Genomic DNA, 21695 nt, shown 5'->3' with positions numbered 1-21695 from the left:
TCATTATTATTTTTTTTTTATGTGCAATAAGTAACCTTAGACTACCTTATTTTAAGACAATCTACTTTAAAAATTGACTACAGCTCCATCCACAAGAGTTTAATGAATTAAACAACACAATACAATATCACTGCTGTATGCTCGTGAACACGTTTTCTTGTAAAACAAACGTAATTTCTCGTACGAAGATAAAAGGAATCCTGGAAAATGATATACCGTTTGAAAGCCCATTAGACAAGGAAACTTTTTGTAAAAAGTGCCAGCACCTAGGTCTGAAAATGATCACATAAAAGCCTAATGAGTTTTCTTAAAAATTTCGATTACTTTTATTTTCCTAGGTTCCGGTGGAAGATTAAGGCAGTTTGGAGAAAAATTTATGCTTCAAAATGGTGTCAATTTTTAGGAAAAAAATTTTTCTTTCTATCCGTGTCATCAGAATCGAGTTCGGACTAAAACTTTCTGAGTAATAATATTTTTATTGGAAAAAAGTAATGATTTTAGAAAAAAAATTAAAGTGACGTCACTCAAGAACAGAGGAAAATATGAAGCTGGCCAATACGTCATTGAACTCCACTTTAGTGGTACTACACGCAGTAGGCCTATTGATTAGACAAAACCTAATTTGAGGTTGTTTAGTATCTAAGTGGAAATAACAAATTTGGATTTCCTGTGAATTACGGTGGATATGAACAGACAACAGAGAGGCGGAAGGCGAATCGATAAAACCACTTACTGTTACTAACTCGTATAATTAGACTTCAAATTTGAAATATTGGTGCCATATTTAATTCTGACAAGTTCTGACAGGCACACTGAAATGTAACCTGACGGTACAGAACAGGAAAGCCTTGGCAGGCTGGGAAGAAAGAAGCAATGTGAAGTGGGAAACCCCTATTGATTTTTAAGAAAAAGTCAATAGAAAAGCGAACTTTCACCACACCCTCAGATGGAATAGATAATATTATACAAATAAATAAATAAAAAGATGTCTTCATTAGGGCACATTTATATTCTACAAGCATCTTCAGGTTGTCATTTTGTACGAAGATGGCCAGAAAAAACAATTCACCCGGTGGCCTGATCACCTTCATCTGAATTCACTCTCACCACTGAATATTACACGGTACACCATTGGGAGAGAGAACAAAAAAAGATGGTTGCCTCTACGAGAAGCTGTGTTCACTTCATTTTCACGGAGGATTAAACAAAAAATTTTAATAGTAATAAATAAAGCTATGAGAACACTTGCAAGTCACCTGTTTTATAATAGATTGTAGCTCGGTTGTTAGCGATCTATAAACTGCTGGACTTTGATTTATATTTTCTATAACTATATTTGGAGAAAAAATATTTGTAATGCAGACGACTTCTTCTTACTATTAATGTAAAAAAGAAAGAGAAAAGTAAGGCCTATTTTTTCAGGCGGGCTTCAAGTCAAACTGCCAAATTAAGTGTCATGGACGGAGGCAACTAGCAAACATACTTTACTATAAATTTCTCATAATAACCATTAAATAAAATCCAAGGCCTAAGACCGGGAATCGAATCCACTAACCAACAATACATCTTAGCTTTGCGGGTCTAGCCTATAACCGCCTAACATATTTTACTATAAATTTCTTGTATTAACGATTAAATAAAATCCAAGACCTATAGACTAGTACCGCAATACATCTTAGCTTTGCGGGACTAGCCTATAATCGCCTAACCTACTTTACTAGAAATTTCTAATTCTAACTATTAAATAAAATCCAAGGCCTAGAGCGCGGTAATCGAATCCACTAACCAACAGTACATCTTAGCTTTGCGGGCCTTGCCTATAACCGTGGCGTCACCTCTTACTGCTATTCTAAAGATATTAAGATAAACAATTTTCTTTATACTCCTAACATTTCAGTGATATTTATTATGAACATTGAACTGCAAGAATAACTTTTCATTATAGTGCTCAAATGTAACCCATTAATAAACTATATCAACTTCTTTTTAAAACTGGCTCATAAAAAAGTTTTGTATATTTAGATATTTTCTATATACTGTAGTATATATTTACTGTAGTACTAGTCGTTCACTAATTAGTCTACCTCTGCTGATGAATGAATGGGTGAAAACCATCAGGAATGCCACAACAAATAAAATGAAAGATATTATCCAACACTGCTCAGTCATTAGGTGTAAACAATGTGACCTTCAAGAAATTAATCAATTTATTGACTATTTTAGAACTATAGCAGTAATTATTTATTGCTGGAGATAAGTTTTCATTATTTATGTAAAAGTAATAATTTTAGTATTGTAAATTATGAAGTAGGAGCTATAATTTTGTACTCGGCAAAAATTACAAAAAGTACGAAGTGACAAGGAAAATATACACGAAATTTGGCTAAGAATAATTTATTAAGATACAGAAAGTGGGGCATAATATCCGCCGGAAATTGATCAGATGTTTGGAGATGAATAAAAAATTAAGAATAGATAATAAATTAAAAATAATCCTCTAAAGAAATAATAATTGTTATCCTGTAAAGCTGCGGTTTTTCTTGGAAATCTAAAAGTTGCGACTTCCTTGGACCTCCTTGCCTTGTCCTTAGTTCCTACCTAATCCCTGTGAAGTCTCCTAACTGCGCAGGTACAGCACCCATGCGGTAACTAAGATTCTACTCCCTCCGTTTGGGATTGTTCTGTCAGCAAAAAATAAGTATTTTGGCAAAATAAGTAAAAATTAAAATAAGTTACGAGAAAATGTAGTGACGTAAAATGTGATAAAGAAAAGCTATCTGCGTCTTTCATATTATAGTAATAAATTGAACAGAAAGTTAATAATAATGAATAATCAATGCCATAAACAAACAAACAACAATATGATGAAGAAAGAAAAGCCTAGTTCTGTATGGAACATCCATTATGGATACCGAATTATTACAGAATTTCCTATAAGAAAACAATTTTCTATCGTAATTATCTTATTAGATATTAAACAATATTGATGAGTTGGGAAATATAACCAGATTAGATTGAATTGTATTTCCCAAGTACGTTTTAGTGGTGCTCAAGAACAATCATGGAAAAATTGCTGGAAACGTTGTGCCGTGATGATGATGAAGATGTGCAGTAAACTGTCTATAAAGTTTTTGGTTACATGTACCAAATCACTGGTTTATATCCAGTAATGATCACCAGAAACCAGAAAATCTTTGCCACTTTTTCTTTTGCATTTTACATCCTGATCAATCTCTATCACCTTATAATACTAGCTTTGACCGTTTATTATGCTTCTAATGAGATTCTAATTCGTTTAGGAAGTATAAGCTATTTTTTGGAAGGCTTTGACATGTTATGCTTATCGTTGAATGCGTTTTTCCATAGAAGAAGGATGGCCCGCGCTTTAAAAGCCGTCTGCAACGGATTGATCACATACGTAGGAATGCCGGGAAATCCCAATAAAGAAAAGTTAGAAGCAAAAAGAAAGTTTCTTATAAAAGTAATATCAATATCATTTTTAGCTTGTGGATTTCTAATTGAAATTCTGCCACTTCATAAACTTTTGTGGAAAAAAGATATAGAAATCTATACATCCGGTGGAGTGTCCTTAAATCTGGCCAGACCGTTATGGGTGCCCTACGGAACGGAAACAAACTTAACGCTTGCCATTACAATCATTCTAAAAGTGATTTACGAAATAATGTTAGTTGGTACTTGCGCCGGTGGTATGGTACTTTGCATAGATCTAACACAAACCATTGTAAACGAAATACAAATCTTAATCAATTCTTTAGAAGCGTTACCACAACGTACGGAATACTTATACAGAAAATATTACAGAAGGAATATAGATCTGAGCAGACTCAAGGAAGATAAACAACTCGAGGCCTGTCTCAAGATGTGCTTGAAGGAGAATGCAATACACTATCAAAGGATTATCAGGTAAACTATTTTCAAAACCAAAAACCTACATCCTGTTACCGCCATTCTCAATGTTCGAACTCATTAATATTCTCTACAAACTTGGAATATTTGATCTAAATTAATTCTCATCTATATTGTAGTTTGTAAAATCGTACATTGCCCTGAAATGTAATCTTAGAGGGCAGCTGCACCTCAGGAACTACCTTTAAAACTATTTTTTTTTGGAATAAATGGTAGGCAAAATACGAAGTTTACAGGCAAACATACCAAAGCCATCAACAAAGTAAAAAAACCTGGGCACTTCCGGTCAGCCGAATTTTTTAGAAAAATCTCCAAAGTTTACTTTTATATTTGATTCTTAATAATATTTAATAAGCAAGGAGACTGCACGTTTAACAGCAATGGAACTTGAGAGACAGAGAGAAGTCTAACCATCTCTCTCTTGCCCGGAAGTGACATTAATTTAAAATTTTCATGGTAATAGTTTCTCTCTCCTTGTTTTTCCTATTTATGGGTGAATACGCATCACTTTTTCGTCATATCTTATTTCAAAACCAGATTTTTGTCCAACGAATTTGAACAAATTCAAAATGATTTGCGTCTTTTATACAGGGTGACCAGAGTTATATGCTCCACCCACTTTTTTTTTAACAGCGGGAAATATCAAAAAAATAAAAAACACGTATTTAGTCATTTTTAGTCTAGTTTATTTTCAGTGATTGGCCCATTTTTTCAAACCCCTGTATCTCGAGACAACTTTGTTTTTTCTAATGGAACGTTATATTTTTTGTTGCATATTTTTATAGTATTTGAGCTAAAAAAAACAAAAAATCTTTTTGAAATCGGTTAGGTTTTTCAAAAGTTATGGTAATTTAAAATATGAAAAACAAATTTCAGTTTATTGTCAAAATTTCGTTATTTTTTTAAAAGAATCTATTCAAACTGGGCACAACCAACGGGTAGGCAAGCCAAAACTCTGGACTACCACGCTTTGCTTGTAGCAGCACTTATGGTGGCGAAGTCAAGATCTAGGCAGGCTAGAGATCATCGACTGAAGCCACGGGATTAAGGATACTTTACACTTAATTTTTTAGGTATCCCCACAAAAAATAGTCTATTTGGGTTAAGTCCGGAGATCGAGGTGGCCATTGGATGGGACAATGAGTCTCTAAGCAATTTTCATGGAAATTTCTGCCCAGATATCCTCGAACAACTCTCGCATTATGTGCCGGGCAACCATCTTGTTGAAAATACATATCTAGCCGACGTTGTAGAGGAACTTCTTCAAGCAGAACTGGCAAAATGTCTCTGAAAAAAAAGTTGGATACCTTTCACCAGTTAAGTTCTCTCTGTAGAAGTACGGGTCGATTAGTTGATTTCCTAAAACTCCACACCAAACGTTTGTAGAAAAAACAACCTGAACGTCGAATAACTCTAGCCTGCCTAGATCTTGACTTCGCCACCATAAGTGCTGCTACAAGCAAAGCGTGGGAGTCCAGAGTTTTGGCTTGCCTATCCGTTGGTTGTGCCCAGTTTGAACAGATTCTTTAGAAAAAATAACGTAATTTTGACAATAAACTGAAATTTGTTTTTCATATTTTAAATTACCATAACTTTTGAAAAACCTAACCGATTTCAAAAAAAAATTTTTTGTTGTTTTTAGGAGCTCAAATACTATAAAAATATGCAACAAAAAATATAACGTTCCATTTGATAAAACTAAGTTGGATGCTGTATCTCGAGATACAGGGGTTTAAAAAAATGGGTCAATCACTGAAAATAAACTAGACTAAAAATGATTAAATACGTGTTTTTTATTTTTTCGAAATTTCCCGCCGTTTTAAAAAAAAGTGGGTGGAGCATATACCTGTACATATATATTACGTCTTAAGAAAAACCTAAGATTCGAATTTTTAATTATAAATTATCGACAAATATCTTCCGTTTTGTTTCAGCTTATTTGATGACGTCAAGGTCACCATGTCATATCATCTGTTTTTCTCATTTTTCAATGCAGCTACACTTATTGCCGTATGCGGCTCTCTTCTATTCGTAAGTTAATTGATCTTCATTAATTGCACTTTAAAGACGTTGTCTCAGCCCGGGATGGATGATAAAATAGATTTTTTTTTTTCTGAACAACATTTTACTAAACTGTAAATTCAGCTAGATTCAGCCACTTAGAATAGAATAGAATAGAATAGAAAAGAAATTTATTATTCTGGGACAATTGTCCCCTAAGAATAAATACAGGTACAAATAGAGGCCTTAATAGTTTGGCCTGTGATTATAGAGAAATTAAATAAATAAATAAATATTTACAAAAGTGAAAATGAAAGTAAAAATAAAATAATAAAACAGCAGAAATTAAGGAAATGAATTAAAACAATTAGAATTTCGGAGGAAGCTGAATAGAAAGGAGATAACTGAATAGACGGGATTTAAAGATGGATAGGGTAGGAGCATGGCGGACAGATGAAGGCAAGGAGTTCCATAGAGAGGTAGCACGTATGAGGAAGGACTTGTCAAAGGATGAGGTACGGTGAGAGGGAATATAAAGATCAGATGAGCGAGATATAGTGTTACGGGAATGGATGGAGGATTTAAACTTAAGGAGTTGAAAAATTAAAAGACAATCTAGTGTATAGACTTACAAGACCTTCCTCTAACTTCCGGTCTCAGGGCTCGAACTCACAAAACTATTCTTCAAACATTTAATTCTCGCCAACATTCTACTATTTGTAACCGTACATTATGCTGAAGTGTAACCTTACAGGAGCCCGTACCCCTAGAACTTCATTCAAACGAATCTTTTAAAAATTAATCCTTAGAATAAAAGTTAGCAATCAATGCAGGTAAGTTCGAATCCAATTAAAATGAACTTGTACACTAAATAATCCAGGTAATATGAAACTTTTAAGAGCGGCCATCTTCAATGAGCCCACCAATCAAATAAATAAAATGATTTTTCAGAAACTAACCCAGCCACATATGATTATAACGATTGTACTTATAACCATAGTTGTCATTATATGCGTGTTTGGACTTTGTCTTTGTGGAGAGAAGATATCATTAGCCGTAAGTAAATAAGTGCAGTTTTAATTAACAACTTTTATTTCTTTATTACTAATATACTTAAATTATCTACATTTAATTATGTTTAATTAACCAAGCTAAGGGTTAAGAAGAAACGATTTTAGGAAAAATAAGATGGTCAATGTCCAAGACGTTCGACTATTGTTCTGATATCAATATAGTTTGAGGCGCCACGGTAGCAGAGCGGTTAGCGGCGAGACCTGCAAAGCTAACATGTATTGTGGTACTGGGTTCGATTCCCGCTCTCAGGTGTTGGATTTTATTTAATGGTTAATATGAGAAATTTATAGTAAAGTATGTTTAGGCAGATATAGGCTAGACCCGCAAAGCTAAGATGTAATGCGGTACTAGTCTAATCCTTGGATTTTATTTAATGGTTAATATGAGAAATTTATAGTAAAGTATGTTTAGGCAGATATAGGCTAGACCCGCAAAGCTAAGATGTATTGCGGTACTAGTCTAGGCCTTGGATTTTTATTTGATGGTTAATATGAGAAATTTATAGTAAAGTATGTTAGCCGACTATAGGCTAGACCCGCAAAGCTAAGATGTAATGCGGTACTAGTCTAATCCTTGGATTTTATTTAATGGTTAATATGAGAAATTTATAGTAAAGTATGTTAGCCGACTATAGGCTAGACCCGCAAAGCTAAGATGTAATGCGGTACTAGTCTAATCCTTGGATTTTATTTAATGGTTAATATGAGAAATTTATAGTAAAGTATGTTTAGGCAGATATAGGCTAGACCCGCAAAGCTAAGATGTAATGCGGTACTAGTCTAATCCTTGGATTTTATTTAATGGTTAATATGAGAAATTTATAGTAAAGTATGTTAGCCGACTATAGGCTAGACCCGCAAAGCTAAGATGTAATGCGGTACTAGTCTAATCCTTGGATTTTATTTAATGGTTAATATGAGAAATTTATAGTAAAGTATGTTTAGGCAGATATAGGCTAGACCCGCAAAGCTAAGATGTAATGCGGTACTAGTCTAATCCTTGGATTTTATTTAATGGTTAATATGAGAAATTTATAGTAAAGTATGTTTAGGCAGATATAGGCTAGACCCGCAAAGCTAAGATGTAATGCGGTACTAGTCTAATCCTTGGATTTTATTTAATGGTTAATATGAGAAATTTATAGTAAAGTATGTTTAGGCAGATATAGGCTAGACCCGCAAAGCTAAGATGTAATGCGGTACTAGTCTAATCCTTGGATTTTATTTAATGGTTAATATGAGAAATTTATAGTAAAGTATGTTAGCCGACTATAGGCTAGACCCGCAAAGCTAAGATGTAATGCGGTACTAGTCTAATCCTTGGATTTTATTTAATGGTTAATATGAGAAATTTATAGTAAAGTATGTTTAGGCAGATATAGGCTAGACCCGCAAAGCTAAGATGTAATGCGGTACTAGTCTAATCCTTGGATTTTATTTAATGGTTAATATGAGAAATTTATAGTAAAGTATGTTAGCCGACTATAGGCTAGACCCGCAAAGCTAAGATGTAATGCGGTACTAGTCTAATCCTTGGATTTTATTTAATGGTTAATATGAGAAATTTATAGTAAAGTATGTTAGCCGACTATAGGCTAGACCCGCAAAGCTAAGATGTAATGCGGTACTAGTCTAATCCTTGGATTTTATTTAATGGTTAATATGAGAAATTTATAGTAAAGTATGTTTAGGCAGATATAGGCTAGACCCGCAAAGCTAAGATGTAATGCGGTACTAGTCTAATCCTTGGATTTTATTTAATGGTTAATATGAGAAATTTATAGTAAAGTATGTTTAGGCAGATATAGGCTAGACCCGCAAAGCTAAGATGTATTGCGGTACTAGTCTAGGCCTTGGATTTTTATTTGATGGTTAATATGAGAAATTTATAGTAAAGTATGTTAGCCGACTATAGGCTAGACCCGCAAAGCTAAGATGTAATGCGGTACTAGTCTAATCCTTGGATTTTATTTAATGGGTAATATGAGAAATTTACAGTAAAGTATGTTAGGCGGTTAGAGGCTAGATCCGCAAAGCTAGGATGTATTACGGTACTAGTATGTATTACAGTACTAGTAATTGTCTCTTTGGGGATGGTATTTCTTGTTGGTTTGGATTTCTTTGCAACTCTGTTTTTCACAACAGCAATGTGCTCGGGTGAAGTTAATAAAGTGGCAACAGACATGGCTCGTTTTCTCGCCGAGACCACAGTTTGGGTTTCGGGTCAATACGATCTCAAATTTTCTTGAGTATAATTTCCGCGGTTAGTGTTCTGTCTTTTATGCTGAGTTGGCTTTTTTCTGCAGTGGATTGGAAACTGAGCCAAACTATAACAGAAAAAAGAAAAAAGTAAAAATAACTGTCCACCTATCCCTACTGTTTGATGGCCATCTGTCCCGAATGCTAGGAAGAGATGGCCATCGTGATAAACTACGTAAACTCAACGCATAATTTTTGACAGTTTTAGAGGTTAGGATTCATTAATGTATATTGTATTTACCTAATATGTAGAAAACAACCATAAAATTTGGACACATACATTCGCTGCAGCTATCATAAAACTATCATAAAATTTTTTGTTGAGGAGATAATGTTTTTATTCTCTGAGTTAATTAATAACGCTTTGACGCAGACCAAAATATACTCACTGTAGTCAGACATGAAAGTTCAACACTGGAGAGGTCACGCAGCGCGGTCGGACGACAATTCGGTTAAATATCGGCTGTTAGCCATCTCTCCCGATTGGTCATCTCACCGGACTTTACCCTAAATAGTTGTATACAGAGTGAACTAGTAAGTATTGTCCATAGGCCTACTGTGTGTAGTACATCTAAAAGGGAGTTCAATGACGTATTGGCCAACTTCATATTTTCCACTGTTCTTGAGTGACGTCACTTTAATTTTTTTTTCTAAAATCATTACTTTTTCCCAATAAAAATGTTATTACCAAGAAAGTTTAGTCCGAATTCGATTCTAATGACACGGTTAGAAAGACAGATAAATTTTCTAAAAATTGATACCATTTCGAAGCATAAGTTATTCTCCAAACAGCCTCAATCTTCCTCCTGAAACTGGGAAAATAAAAGTAGTCGAAATTTTTAAGAAAACTCATTAGGCTCTTACGTGAACATTATCAGACCTAGGTGCCAGCACTTGTTAGTAAACGTTTCCTTGTTTAATGGGCTTTCAAACGGTACAACATTTTCCAGGATTCCTTTTATCTTCGTACGATAAATTACGTTTGTTTTACAAGAAAACGTGTTCACGAGCACTCAACAGTGTTGGTAATCAAGCTGTTTAATTCATTGAAAACTCTTTTAGATGGGAAAACTCTTTTAATTTTTAAAGTAGATTTTCTTAAAATAAGGAAGTAAGTGGAAAAAAGTAATGATTTTAAAAAAAAAATTAAAAGTGACGTCACTCAAGAACAGTGGAAAATATGAAGTTGGCAAATACGTCATTAATCTCCAACTTAGATGTACTACACACAGTAGGCCTATGGACAATACTTACTGGTTCACCCTGTATATTAGAGGAAGGGATGAAGGGAATATATTTATAAGTAATAATGGAGAGTGAGTGATATTCTAGTGATAAGCACCTAGACGATGCTGGCTGTATGGCGGAAGCCAATGCCAATGTAAATTGTGCAGTATTTTATTTTTATTTTTTCATTTTGTTTTATTAATTATAGTCTGAAGAGCTGAGAAAAGCGTTGTATGCAACAGACTGGATGTGCATGACCAAGAGTGCAGCTAAGTATATACAGATAATGTCCTCTAGAGCCGAGCGACCGCTTGTACTCTACTGCGGTGGCTTATACGAGGGGGTACCCAAAAATAACCGGAATTGCGCTGCCGCGCATGGAGCTTATGTAGTACGCATTTCTGCCGCTAGACGTGTATAGCGCAATTCCTTGCCAGTTCAGTCCTGCCTGTGTTGTCTGCCTGGCTTGTTCTGTTCATCTGCAGTGATTGTTTTTACCAGCGCTGTTTTGTTCTTTTTTCGTTTTTTATGATGGCAAGTTTAAGTGAACAACGTGCAGCTCTGAAATTTTGTTTTCTACTCGGCAAAAATGCTGCTGAAAGTGTTTTAATGTTGAAAACAGCTTACAAAGATGACGCTATGGGAAAAACTCAAGTATACGAGTGGTTTACTCGGTTTAAAAATGGCGACATGTCGATTGATGACAAACCTCGTTCTGGACGTCCATCAACTGCCCGAATCGACGAAAATGTTGAAAAAATTCGAGAGCTGGTGTTCACAGACCGTCGACAGACAATTGATCAACTGTCAGAGAGTAGTGGGTTATCTTGTAGCTCGGTTCAGCGAATTTTAACGGAAGATTTGGGGATGAAAAGGGTTGCTGCCAAGTTTGTTCCTCGAGTTCTGACTGACAATCAAAAAGAACATCGAGTTGAAACATGTCGTGCTTTGAAACAACAGCTTGAAACTGATCCAGACTTTCTGTCAAAGGTCATTACTGGTAATGAGTCATGGTGCTATGGTTATGACCCAGAAACAAAGCAACAGTCGAGCCAATGGAAGACGTCATCTTCACCCCGACCAAAAAAATGTCGTCAAGTCAAGTCAAACATCAAAACAATGCTGATTTGCTTTTTTGATGCCAAAGGCGTAGTCCATTCAGAGTTTGTCCCCCCAGGTCAGACCGTCAATCAAACCTTGTATTTGGAAGTTTTGAAAAGATTGCGCAATAGTGTTCGCCAAAAAAGACCCGATTTGTGGCAAACAGGAGACTGGTTCTTCCACCACGACAATGCACCTGCACACACAGCCATCTCTGTTACACAGTTTTTGGCTAAAAATGGCATGGTTCCGCTGCCCCACGCACCTTACTCGCCTGACCTGGCTCCGTGCGACTTTTTCTTATTTCCACGCATGAAAAAGGGCATGAAAGGTCACCGATTTGACAACATTGAAGAGGTCAAGAAAAAAACGAAGAAGGAGCTGTCAGCCATTTCTAAAGATGACTACACAAAATGTTTCGAACAGTGGAAGCACCGGTGGGACAAATGTATTAGTTGTAATGGAGAGTATTTTGAAGGGGATAAGGTTGTTCTGTAAAAAATTTGTAAATAAATAGCTTTTAAAAAATAATTCCGGTTTTTTTTGGGTACCCCCTCGTACAAAGCCAATTTCGAGACTTATTCTGATGTAAGTTGGTTTTCTACAATTATTAGTAAATTGAATTTACTTAAGCAGCGCCAAAGTATGTTAAAAACTATATTCTAAATAGAAACTACCACTAACAAAACTTTCACTTACACTATGTACATACTGGAAAATGTGTACGAGTGTGTGTGTGATGATGATGATGATGATGATGATGATGGTGGTGGTGGTGATGAGCTGAGTTTTTTTGGGGGGTTCGCTAAAAGCCCAAATAGTTTCACGAATCAGCTGTCTCTATTTGATGTGTAATTGTATAATTATAATATTTGTGTAATTATATAACACCTTACGAATGACTGTATTGACTGCGTGTAAGTGTCTGTATTGGGCTGGGGTTTCCGTAGGGACGCCAAGATTCTTTTAGAAGTAACTTTTTTTCATATTGAATTTATATATTTTACTAAAATCGGCTAACCGGAAGAGAGTAAATTTTTCCTTATTATTAATTTTCTTTGCGCAAGCAGTTCTTGTAAAATTATTATTGAATCTTTTTTTGTCTAGTGATTTACCAGACAAATTTAAAGTCGTGTGAGTGTGACACAAGATTTTTTATTTTTATCGTTTTTATTAGTAAAGTAAAATAATCGCCTATTTTTTCAGGCGGAGGCTTAACGTCCAAATACCATTAAGATGTCGTGGAAGCTCATACTATACTATAAACAATTTTTTTTAACAAATAAAAAGTAGTCATACGCAGGATTCGATCTGGCGACCTCTAACTCACAAAGCCACTCTCTTGACCACTAGACCAACAACCTCACTGTTTTTATACGTATTTTAACACTTGAATGTTTCTGTTTCAGATAATCAATAGAGCATATTCTTTATTCAATGTGATCTACGCTGTAAACTCAGATTGAAAGTTTTGTTTAGCTACAATAAATAAATAAGTTATATTGCTATTATAAATACTTCAAACAAAGTTCAGGCACTTAATTAGTAAATATTTAGAAATAAATTTAGTATGAACAATAATGCACCGCTTCCAATTTCATACTTAAACCATAATAATTAGCATTATTCTAATGCTTTTATTGATTATGTGTCATATTGTAATCAGATTGTCAATGTATATGTATAAATATGGAATAAATAATAAAATACTAATATAATGTATAATAAAGCAAAAAATAAATATTTATATTTTACGGAATTTGATGAAAAAACCAACGCAAGAACTTATTTTCAAAATCCTTAAGGTATCACCTATTTTTATCCGTCTTAGCGTGTCCTTGTTTATCGTCGCCATGAAAGATTTCAGACATTCAACCATAATCAAAGGTAGACATGAATCAGTTTAGTGAAAAGATTTCGACTTTACACTGGCTGACTAGTGTATGTAAGTTCGAAACCAGACAGCGATACAATAATATGCGTACTACTAAGAATAACATCAGCGAAATTTTCCAGCAGTGAGAGGCTCCATGATAGCCGAGCAGTTAGAGATTAGACCCGCAAAGCTAAGATGTATTGCGGTACAAGTCTAAGGCCTTGGATTTTATTTAATGGTTAATATGAGAAATTTATAGTAAAGTATGTTAGGCGGTAATAGGGTGGACCCGCAAAGCTAAGATGTATTGCGGTACTAGTCTAAGGCCTTGGATTTTATTTAGAGGTTAATATGAGAAATTTATAGTAAAGTACGTTAGGCGGTTAGAGGCTAGACCCGCAAAGCTAAGATGTATTGCGGTACTAGTCTAGGCCTTGGATTTTATTTAGAGGTTAATATGAGAAATTTATAGTAAAGTACGTTAGGCGGTTAGAGGCTAGACCCGCAAAGCTAAGATGTATTGTTGGTTTAATGATTTTATTTAATGGTTTATGCAGAAACAAATGCTAGAGCTAGAGAACAAAATATTTATATCAGAAATTGAATTTTTGGTGGGCAATAAGTAACATACTCGTAGATGCACTTTAACAGATAGTTTGTATTTTTTTTTTTATTAAAGTGTATTAGAAATATTAAAAAAATGTTTTTTGAAAAAATGGACTTAGTGTTATATACATCTCCGAGGTACTGAATTATAAAAATAGGATTCAATCGAAATTATTTGTTTGCATGTTGTCATGGAACCCAGAGAATTAAGAATTAATGTTGACGGTGTCTTTTACTCGAACAAGATAACATTTAGTATTTATATAAAGCACTGTGTAACTAAATAATTTCTTCATTACATATACAAAATCATATACGTCTTAAGGTCGCATTCTGTTATTAAAATATGTATTCCTCTGTCTCGGATTATTGATTGTTTGTTTTGATATAAAACCAGAGCGTTAGATGATTGTAGTGATCATTATCTGGTGTTGTATAGGGAAAGTAGTCAGGTGCATCCTCAACCAATTCTGGACCAAAATTATGGAGAAATTTTTGGAAAACTACTTCAGCGAAGACAATGAAAATCTACATCAATTTGTACGAAAAGATTATGGCATTCTATTCCAGATTAGCGGCTTCTACAGAAGAATGGACACAGTAAAAGAGAAATGCTTCACCACATCCTACGTATTCTTAATAATTACAATGTTAACCTATCAGGCAATACTGTTCTTGATTACCATGTTCCACACTGATAATGATTTGATAATTATGTTTCAAACTTTTCATTATTTTGTGTTGACTTTTCTATCAATGCATTGGCTATTTTTTATGTTTGTCAACAGAGAAAAAGTTGCTCGTATTTTCAAAGCCATTCATCATGGGTTATATACTTACGATGAAGAAAGAGAAATTTATAGAGAAAAAGTGAAAAATGCTAACCAATTCTATCGTAAGTTGACCATTAAATATCCACCAATCAACTGCATTGCTGCGTCAATATTCGCTGAAATTGGTCCATTAATCGACCGCTGTATCAGAAATATTCAATATGAAACGTATTCACCTGGTGGTCTGTCACAGAATATCCCCATACCCACATGGATTCCCTATGGAACTGATACCAATTTTAAATTAATTTTCACAATCTTTATCAAATTAGTTTTTGATTTTTATGTTGGCTTAATATTCGGCACTTGTCTGACAATCATTTTCGGAAGCTCTAACATGGTGCGTACGGAAACGGAGCTGTTAATCCACTCGCTGAACCATCAACCATCTCGCACGGAAAATCTTTTCAATAAGACTGCATCGAACAGAAGAAAAATTAACATAACTAAACTTCGTGAAGATAAAGAGATGGCCAGCTGCTACAAGCGGAATCTTCGAGATAATGCTATACATTATCAAAGGATAATAAGGTCAGTGTTAAATATAGATTATTTCATTCATTAAAAGGAATTAATATAACCGCTACAGTACCGGAAATGTAGCGGAATACTGAAGCTATTTGCCATTTCTTAACCGGATATTTAATAAAATAATGTTGACGTATGTATTAACTTTTCAGTCTTTTCCTAGATGTACAAAATGTACTATCCGTGCCTATGTTTTTCACCTTCATATGCTCATCAGTAATTTTGGCATTATCAGCAAGTGCGGTAGTATTTGTAAGTAAATAATTTTTTTTATTAATTTATTAATATCCAAACTTGGAGAAGAATTTTACTTCAGCATCATCTGGGTGAGTTCCAACGGTGCTCCCTCCCCAAGTGGGCCAAGAAATCGCTAATCTACGGGTATTGCGTTCGCGTTGACAGTATTAAGATAGATGTTCGTATTATTATACTAGGATAACCGAAGGGGACGCTCTGAAGGAGCAACACTACCGGAAAAACATCTAGCATAATCTTTAGCTTTGTGAAGTCTTTAGATCTCTGTACATATCGTGGTTGGACGCCAAGCTCCCTGAAGAAATGGCTTCCCCAATTCCTCCTATGGGAAGAACTTTGAAAATATAATCATTAAATTAAAGAAATTTAACCAATAATACTTCAACATTAAAATGTGCTTTCTTTTCCTTTAGGGTAAAGGACAAGTTGGCCTGATCACGTCCGTAGTAGGAATATTTATTACAGAATCCATGGCCTTGCTAATCATATGTTGGTTTGCAGAACGGGTAAGACAATCCGTGAGTATTCTAGAAAATAGTAATTAATAATAAAACTCCTCATTGTATTTATTTTAGAAATATTATAGAATTCGATATATACCAGTATTCGACTTGTAACAGTCGCTAGTAAACTGTAACAATCCCTTGTAGGAACGTTTAGTCAGCTACAGGATCCTACCAAATAGTTCCTCCGGGAAACGCTATTCTCTACTAACATTTGACAGTATTAACCACCAATCCAAACTCAATACACAAAGATCGAAAACTGTTCTTCATTCTTGTCTAAAGCCAATCAGAAGGCATGTTTATCGATATTGCCCTGTCTTTGACAACGAGAATGTACGGCAGTTGATGGGGAAATAAAAGGATCATCAAGAATTCACCTTCAATCTGTACAGCGGCTTTAAGGATGTTTGCTTGTATCCGGAAATGATTAGACCCATTTGACCCACTCCTAAGTACCTGAGAAGCTGCAACAGATAAAGTATAAACCAATCTTTCCTATCCCATTTGACTTACTTATGCACAATATCTATATATTAGAGCGAAGGTCTAAATCTTTCTAAATTTTTATGCAATATTTTAAAACCAAATTAGACAGTAAAAATGTAAACTGATTTCAACTTTTCCTGCTTTTCCAAAGAGTGAAAACCTCCGAGAAGCACTGTACGCTACAGACTGGATTTATGCGCATAAAGATGCTGCAATCTATATACAGATAATGTCTTCTAGAGCGCTCAAACCACTTACGCTAACGAGCTTTGGTCTTCTACCGATTACATTTGAAACATTTGCCAATGTAAGTATTAGAACATGATGTATAATACATTATTATATCAAAAATATTTGAATATTATTTTGGTGGCTCAGGAGTGGAGCTGTTCCATAGCAAAAACTCCTAGTTGGAGGATTTCTATATAACTAATAATATTATTATTGTTCACAGATAATGAACACTGGCTATTCTTATTTTAACTTAATTTATGCCACGAACTCAGAATGACGCGACGACAACCAAAGATTCACCTACTGCAGTGGAATTGCCATTAAATATAATAATAATAATAATAATAATATTTATTGCTTTTTAAGTTTACACTTTACAAGCAAGGAGTTGTATGTATTTGTGATTACAATAATGCTGAACTCAAAGTATTGAAAATGGATAATGGAATGCAAACAGCGCATGTACAATATAATAATAGAACTTACAAAATTAAAGTAACTGCTTAAAAAATACAGAAAATACAAACAAAAGTAGGACACTTGATATCTAATAAAATCGAAATTAAGTAGATTTGATTAATTTGGAAATAAACAAACAAACAAAATAATAATAATAAAAGAAATTGCACAAAAATTAAAACATAATAATATTCATGAACTTAGAAAATAGATATGAAACGGAGAGGAAAAGAGGAAAACTCAAAGCCACAAAAAAATACATAAGCCGCCTAAAAAAGGAAAAAGTAAATTTATGCATATACACAAGTATATGTTAAATGACATTATATACACGCACAAAAAACATATTAACACTTGAGTTTGAGACCATTCACTGTAAACAAGAAGAGGTTATTCATTTTACTTAAGGCCAAAGTGTTCAATAAATTTTCAATTTTTCCAGTTGCAGTCAGAGAATCATTTATGAAACAGGAAATGTATTTAGTTCTAAGGTGATTAAGTTCTGAGCAATCTAAAAAGAAATGAGACAATGTATCGAACTGTTGTGAATCACAAAGCAGACAGTAACTCTCTGGAGAAAATTTATAGCGCATATCACCTCATGATACCTTAGAGCACTTTTTACAAGCCAGTCTTATCTGAGCCATCAACCTTAATTTGTTGATATGGCAGCTAATATTTCTATAATATAAATTATATCGACGATTTAAAACAAGGTCAACATCAATTGAAGATAAGTGGTTTTTCAGCTTGGCAAGTACATCACATCTGCTTTTTCGCAGAAAAGAAACATCTTGCTTAAGCCACACATCCTCAGCTCCAATGAGATAAAAAAACGATTTAAATTCAGATACCCAATTGAAAGGTATTGAAGAGAAATTAGCTAGTTGATGCAATCTCAGATAGCAAATTCTAGGAATGCAGCTATCCGGCATGAGTAGCAATTTTTCCCACCATTTCAACATTCTCTTGAAAACATTGTATTTTACATGCAGCCTTCCTGTTTCAAGTCTTATGTACGAGTTTGGAGTACTGGGGGAAAGCTGTAGAAGGGATTTAAAGAACAAGATTTGGCTCCTTTCGAGGATATCCAAACACTGAGAGCCCCAAATTTCGGCACTATATAGCAAAACACTCTCAGAGAGAGATTTATACAGATAGCATTTGGTGCTCCAAACATCTGATTTACTGGTACTTAATAATCTGTAGACCACAGAGTTGGCTGCAATACTTTTCTGTAAAAACCACTTACCAGCCTGAGAGAATTTGCCAGAAGCATAGAGTGGGACACCCAAGTATACAAAAGAGCTCTCTACAGATATACTCTCCCGACCATAATAAAACTTGGGAAATTTCGGAAGTCTTCCACCTTTACGAAAGGGAACCAGCACAGTTTTCTTGGTATTTACAGAAAGAAATTATTTTAAATTATACTAAGTCCTAAGTTGATAGGCATGCTTACAATATTTCACTAAACTCTTTCCCGTTAATGAACTCAAGTATTTCGCTGGCGGCTAGAAAATATTTATTAAAACAGTCCTTCCTTATTTCGCACATTGCTGGACAGACAGCTAAAAAGTGAAATAAGTCCTCGTTTTCAGTGTAGCCACACATCTCACACTTGGTACCATCAATTTTAAAGTGTTTGTAGTTCAGATTCAATAAATCTCCTCTACATTTAAAGAGCCAACTAACACTATCTAATGACAATGAGCAATCATATAGGTAGTGGTTATTTAGTTTAAACTTTAGTTCTCTGTGCAGCGGAAAACAATTACAATTCATAATTTGTTGATAATATTGTTCTTTAAAGTCTTCTAAAATACGCTTACGGATATGATTGAGACTATTGCGCCATAATTCAACATTGTTACAATTAGCCAAACTTAATGAAATGTTTAAATTAAATTTTTCAATGTAATGTTTAATCTCTCTGAACCGAGAAATATCTTTTTTAATTACTATTAGAGCCAGAATTTTTAAAAAAGAAATGATTATAGATTAAAAACCATTCCAAATAAAATCAAAGGAAAACCCTAAGTGCAACTTTTTAACTTATATTCAATTTAAGAAGCAAATATTTTGGAATACATTAAGAAAGTTTGAAATCCATTAGAAAAGAAGCAAGAGGAATGAATGAGTGCAATTTTTGTACTTACACTCGATTAAAAAGAAAACGTCAAAGAATTCACAAAAGAAGGAATAGTAATCCTTTATAAAACTCAATTTAAGAAAACCAAGAAAGGCAATACTGAACAATTATTAGATCAAATAAAAATTATTATAGAATACATTAGAACCAATTAGATAGTGCTCGGTACCGAGACCGAGATCGAGACATGATATATATCTAGTCGAGAAATCTCGGTCTCGTCTCGGTTTTTCAAATATTAATTTTTAGCTACAAAATTATAAAATTGTGTTCTTTATTAATAAATAATCATTACGGGTATTGAATTAATTATTAAAAGATACGGTTTTATTATATATGTTCAATATTACTACATCTATTTGACTTCGAATTACATAAGTAAAGTAAGCAAAGTAATCGCCTATTTTTTCAGGCGGGGCTTTACGTCCAACTACCAAATTCGGTGTCGCGGACGGAGGCGACTAGCAAACATACTTTACTGTAAATTTCTCATATTAACCATTAAATAAAATCCAAGGCCTAAGACCGGGAATCGAACCCAGTACCACAATACACATTAGCTTCGCAGGTCTCGCACCGCTCGGCTACCGTGGCGGCCCCCTCCGAATTACCTAATTTTTACAAAAATTCACTAAATTTCACTATTCATATCATTCATTTATTCAATTTCATAAATTTCACTATTAATAATCTAATACATTGAACTTAGATATTATTTCACGAATCGATTTGTTATATGAGGCAGATATGTTATTTGGGTCTTTCATTTGGCGCCTTTTTTAACATCTTTTTGAAATTATATAAAGATAATATAACAGTAATAGTAATACGAGGGTCGTTTGAAAAGTCCGTGCAAAGTCAGAGAGATAGCACTACTGGCGCGTATCGAGGTTATGTCTAGTTAGTAGCATCTCTTGGAAGAACACACACCAAGTTTCAGCCAGATCGGTCTATTTCTTTGTGTTTGGCATTCGTTTGAATCGAGGAAGTCGAGTGATTTTCAAAAAAATGGACGAAAAATAATTTCATGTGTTGATTAAACACTACTTTATGAAAGGCAAAACGCCTCAGGAGACTAAAGAGAAGCTTGATAAACATTATGGTGACTCTGCACCTTCCATTAGAACAGTTTATAAGTGGTTTCAAAATTTTCGGATCCGAAGATGGGTGCCGCGATTGCTCAAGCTTGACCAAAAAAGAAATCGTGTTAAGTGTTGCAAGGACGGTTTGCAGCTGTTCCAGGAGAATCCGCAGGACTTTAAGCGTCGTTTCGTCACTGTGGATGAAACATGGATACATCACTCCACTCCTGAGACCAAAGAACAATCTAAACAATGGGTTACCAAGGGGGAATCTGCGCCCAAAAAAGGCGAAGACCGTTCCTTCGGCCGGAAAGATTATGGCGACTGTCTTTTGGGATTCGCAAAGAATAATCCTCATCGACTAGCTGGGAAAGGGTAAAACTATTTACAGGTGCATATTATTCATCGTTATTGGACCGTTTGAAAACTGAGCTGCAAGAAAAACGCCCACGATTGACCCACAAAAGTCCTTTTCCATCACGACAACGCACCAGCCCTCACCTCAGCAGTTGTGGTCGCAAAATTAATGGAAATAGGGTTCCAACTCGTTTCACATCCCCCCCTATTCTCCAGACTTGGCTCCCTCGGACTACTATTTGTTCCCCAATATGAAGAAATGGCTGGCGGGAAAAAGATTTTATTCAAACGAGAAGGTGATTGCAGAAACGAATGGCTATTTTTCAGACTTGGACAAATCCTATTATTCGGAAGGGATCAACAAACTAGAGCAGCGTTGGACGAAGTGTATAAGCCTAAAAGGAGACTATGTTGAAAAATAAAAAAGGTTTACCCCAACAAATTAAGTAGTTTTTATTTTTGCACGGACTTTTCAAACGACCCTCGTATTTGATGCATTGAAGTGTAAGTAGTTGTCTTCTTTTACACACATTTTCATTACCAATATATAAATTAAAATAATTATTAGAAAATAATTACATTTTTTGAAAAGATTATTAATAGCAAACCGCTTTTAATACTTAAACAAAAATTCATTAAAACCGAGACCGAGACTGCATAAAGTCTCGCCTCGTCTCGGTCTCGTGCAGCTCTACAATTAGAAAACAATTCAAAATGGAAATTAAGAAAATAG

General features: G+C 34.5%; 1 protein-coding gene and 1 long non-coding RNA gene across 6 annotated transcripts in view; one reads left to right on the top strand and one right to left on the bottom strand.

The window, feature by feature from the left end:
- Positions 1–21695, bottom strand: part of LOC141460404 (uncharacterized) — a 326313-nt gene that overhangs the window by 170652 nt on the left and 133966 nt on the right. The gene's annotated exons all lie outside the window — the stretch shown is intronic.
- LOC141461259 (uncharacterized) lies at positions 14208–20092 on the top strand. The gene is made up of 5 exons (XM_074142136.1): positions 14208–15434; positions 15584–15683; positions 16100–16204; positions 16830–16985; positions 17133–20092. The coding sequence occupies exons 1-5, from the start codon at positions 14476–14478 to the stop codon at positions 17187–17189; spliced, it is 1377 nt and encodes a 458-aa protein (XP_073998237.1). The 5' UTR covers positions 14208–14475; the 3' UTR covers positions 17190–20092.

This window comes from Rhodnius prolixus, unplaced genomic scaffold, assembly GCF_049639745.1.
Source record: "Rhodnius prolixus isolate KJV_2025 unplaced genomic scaffold, Rpr scaffold_6, whole genome shotgun sequence".
NCBI classification, from domain to species: Eukaryota; Metazoa; Arthropoda; class Insecta; order Hemiptera; family Reduviidae; genus Rhodnius; species Rhodnius prolixus.
Note: the sequence above shows the minus strand (reverse complement) of the source record. Positions and strands in the feature narration are given on the sequence as shown.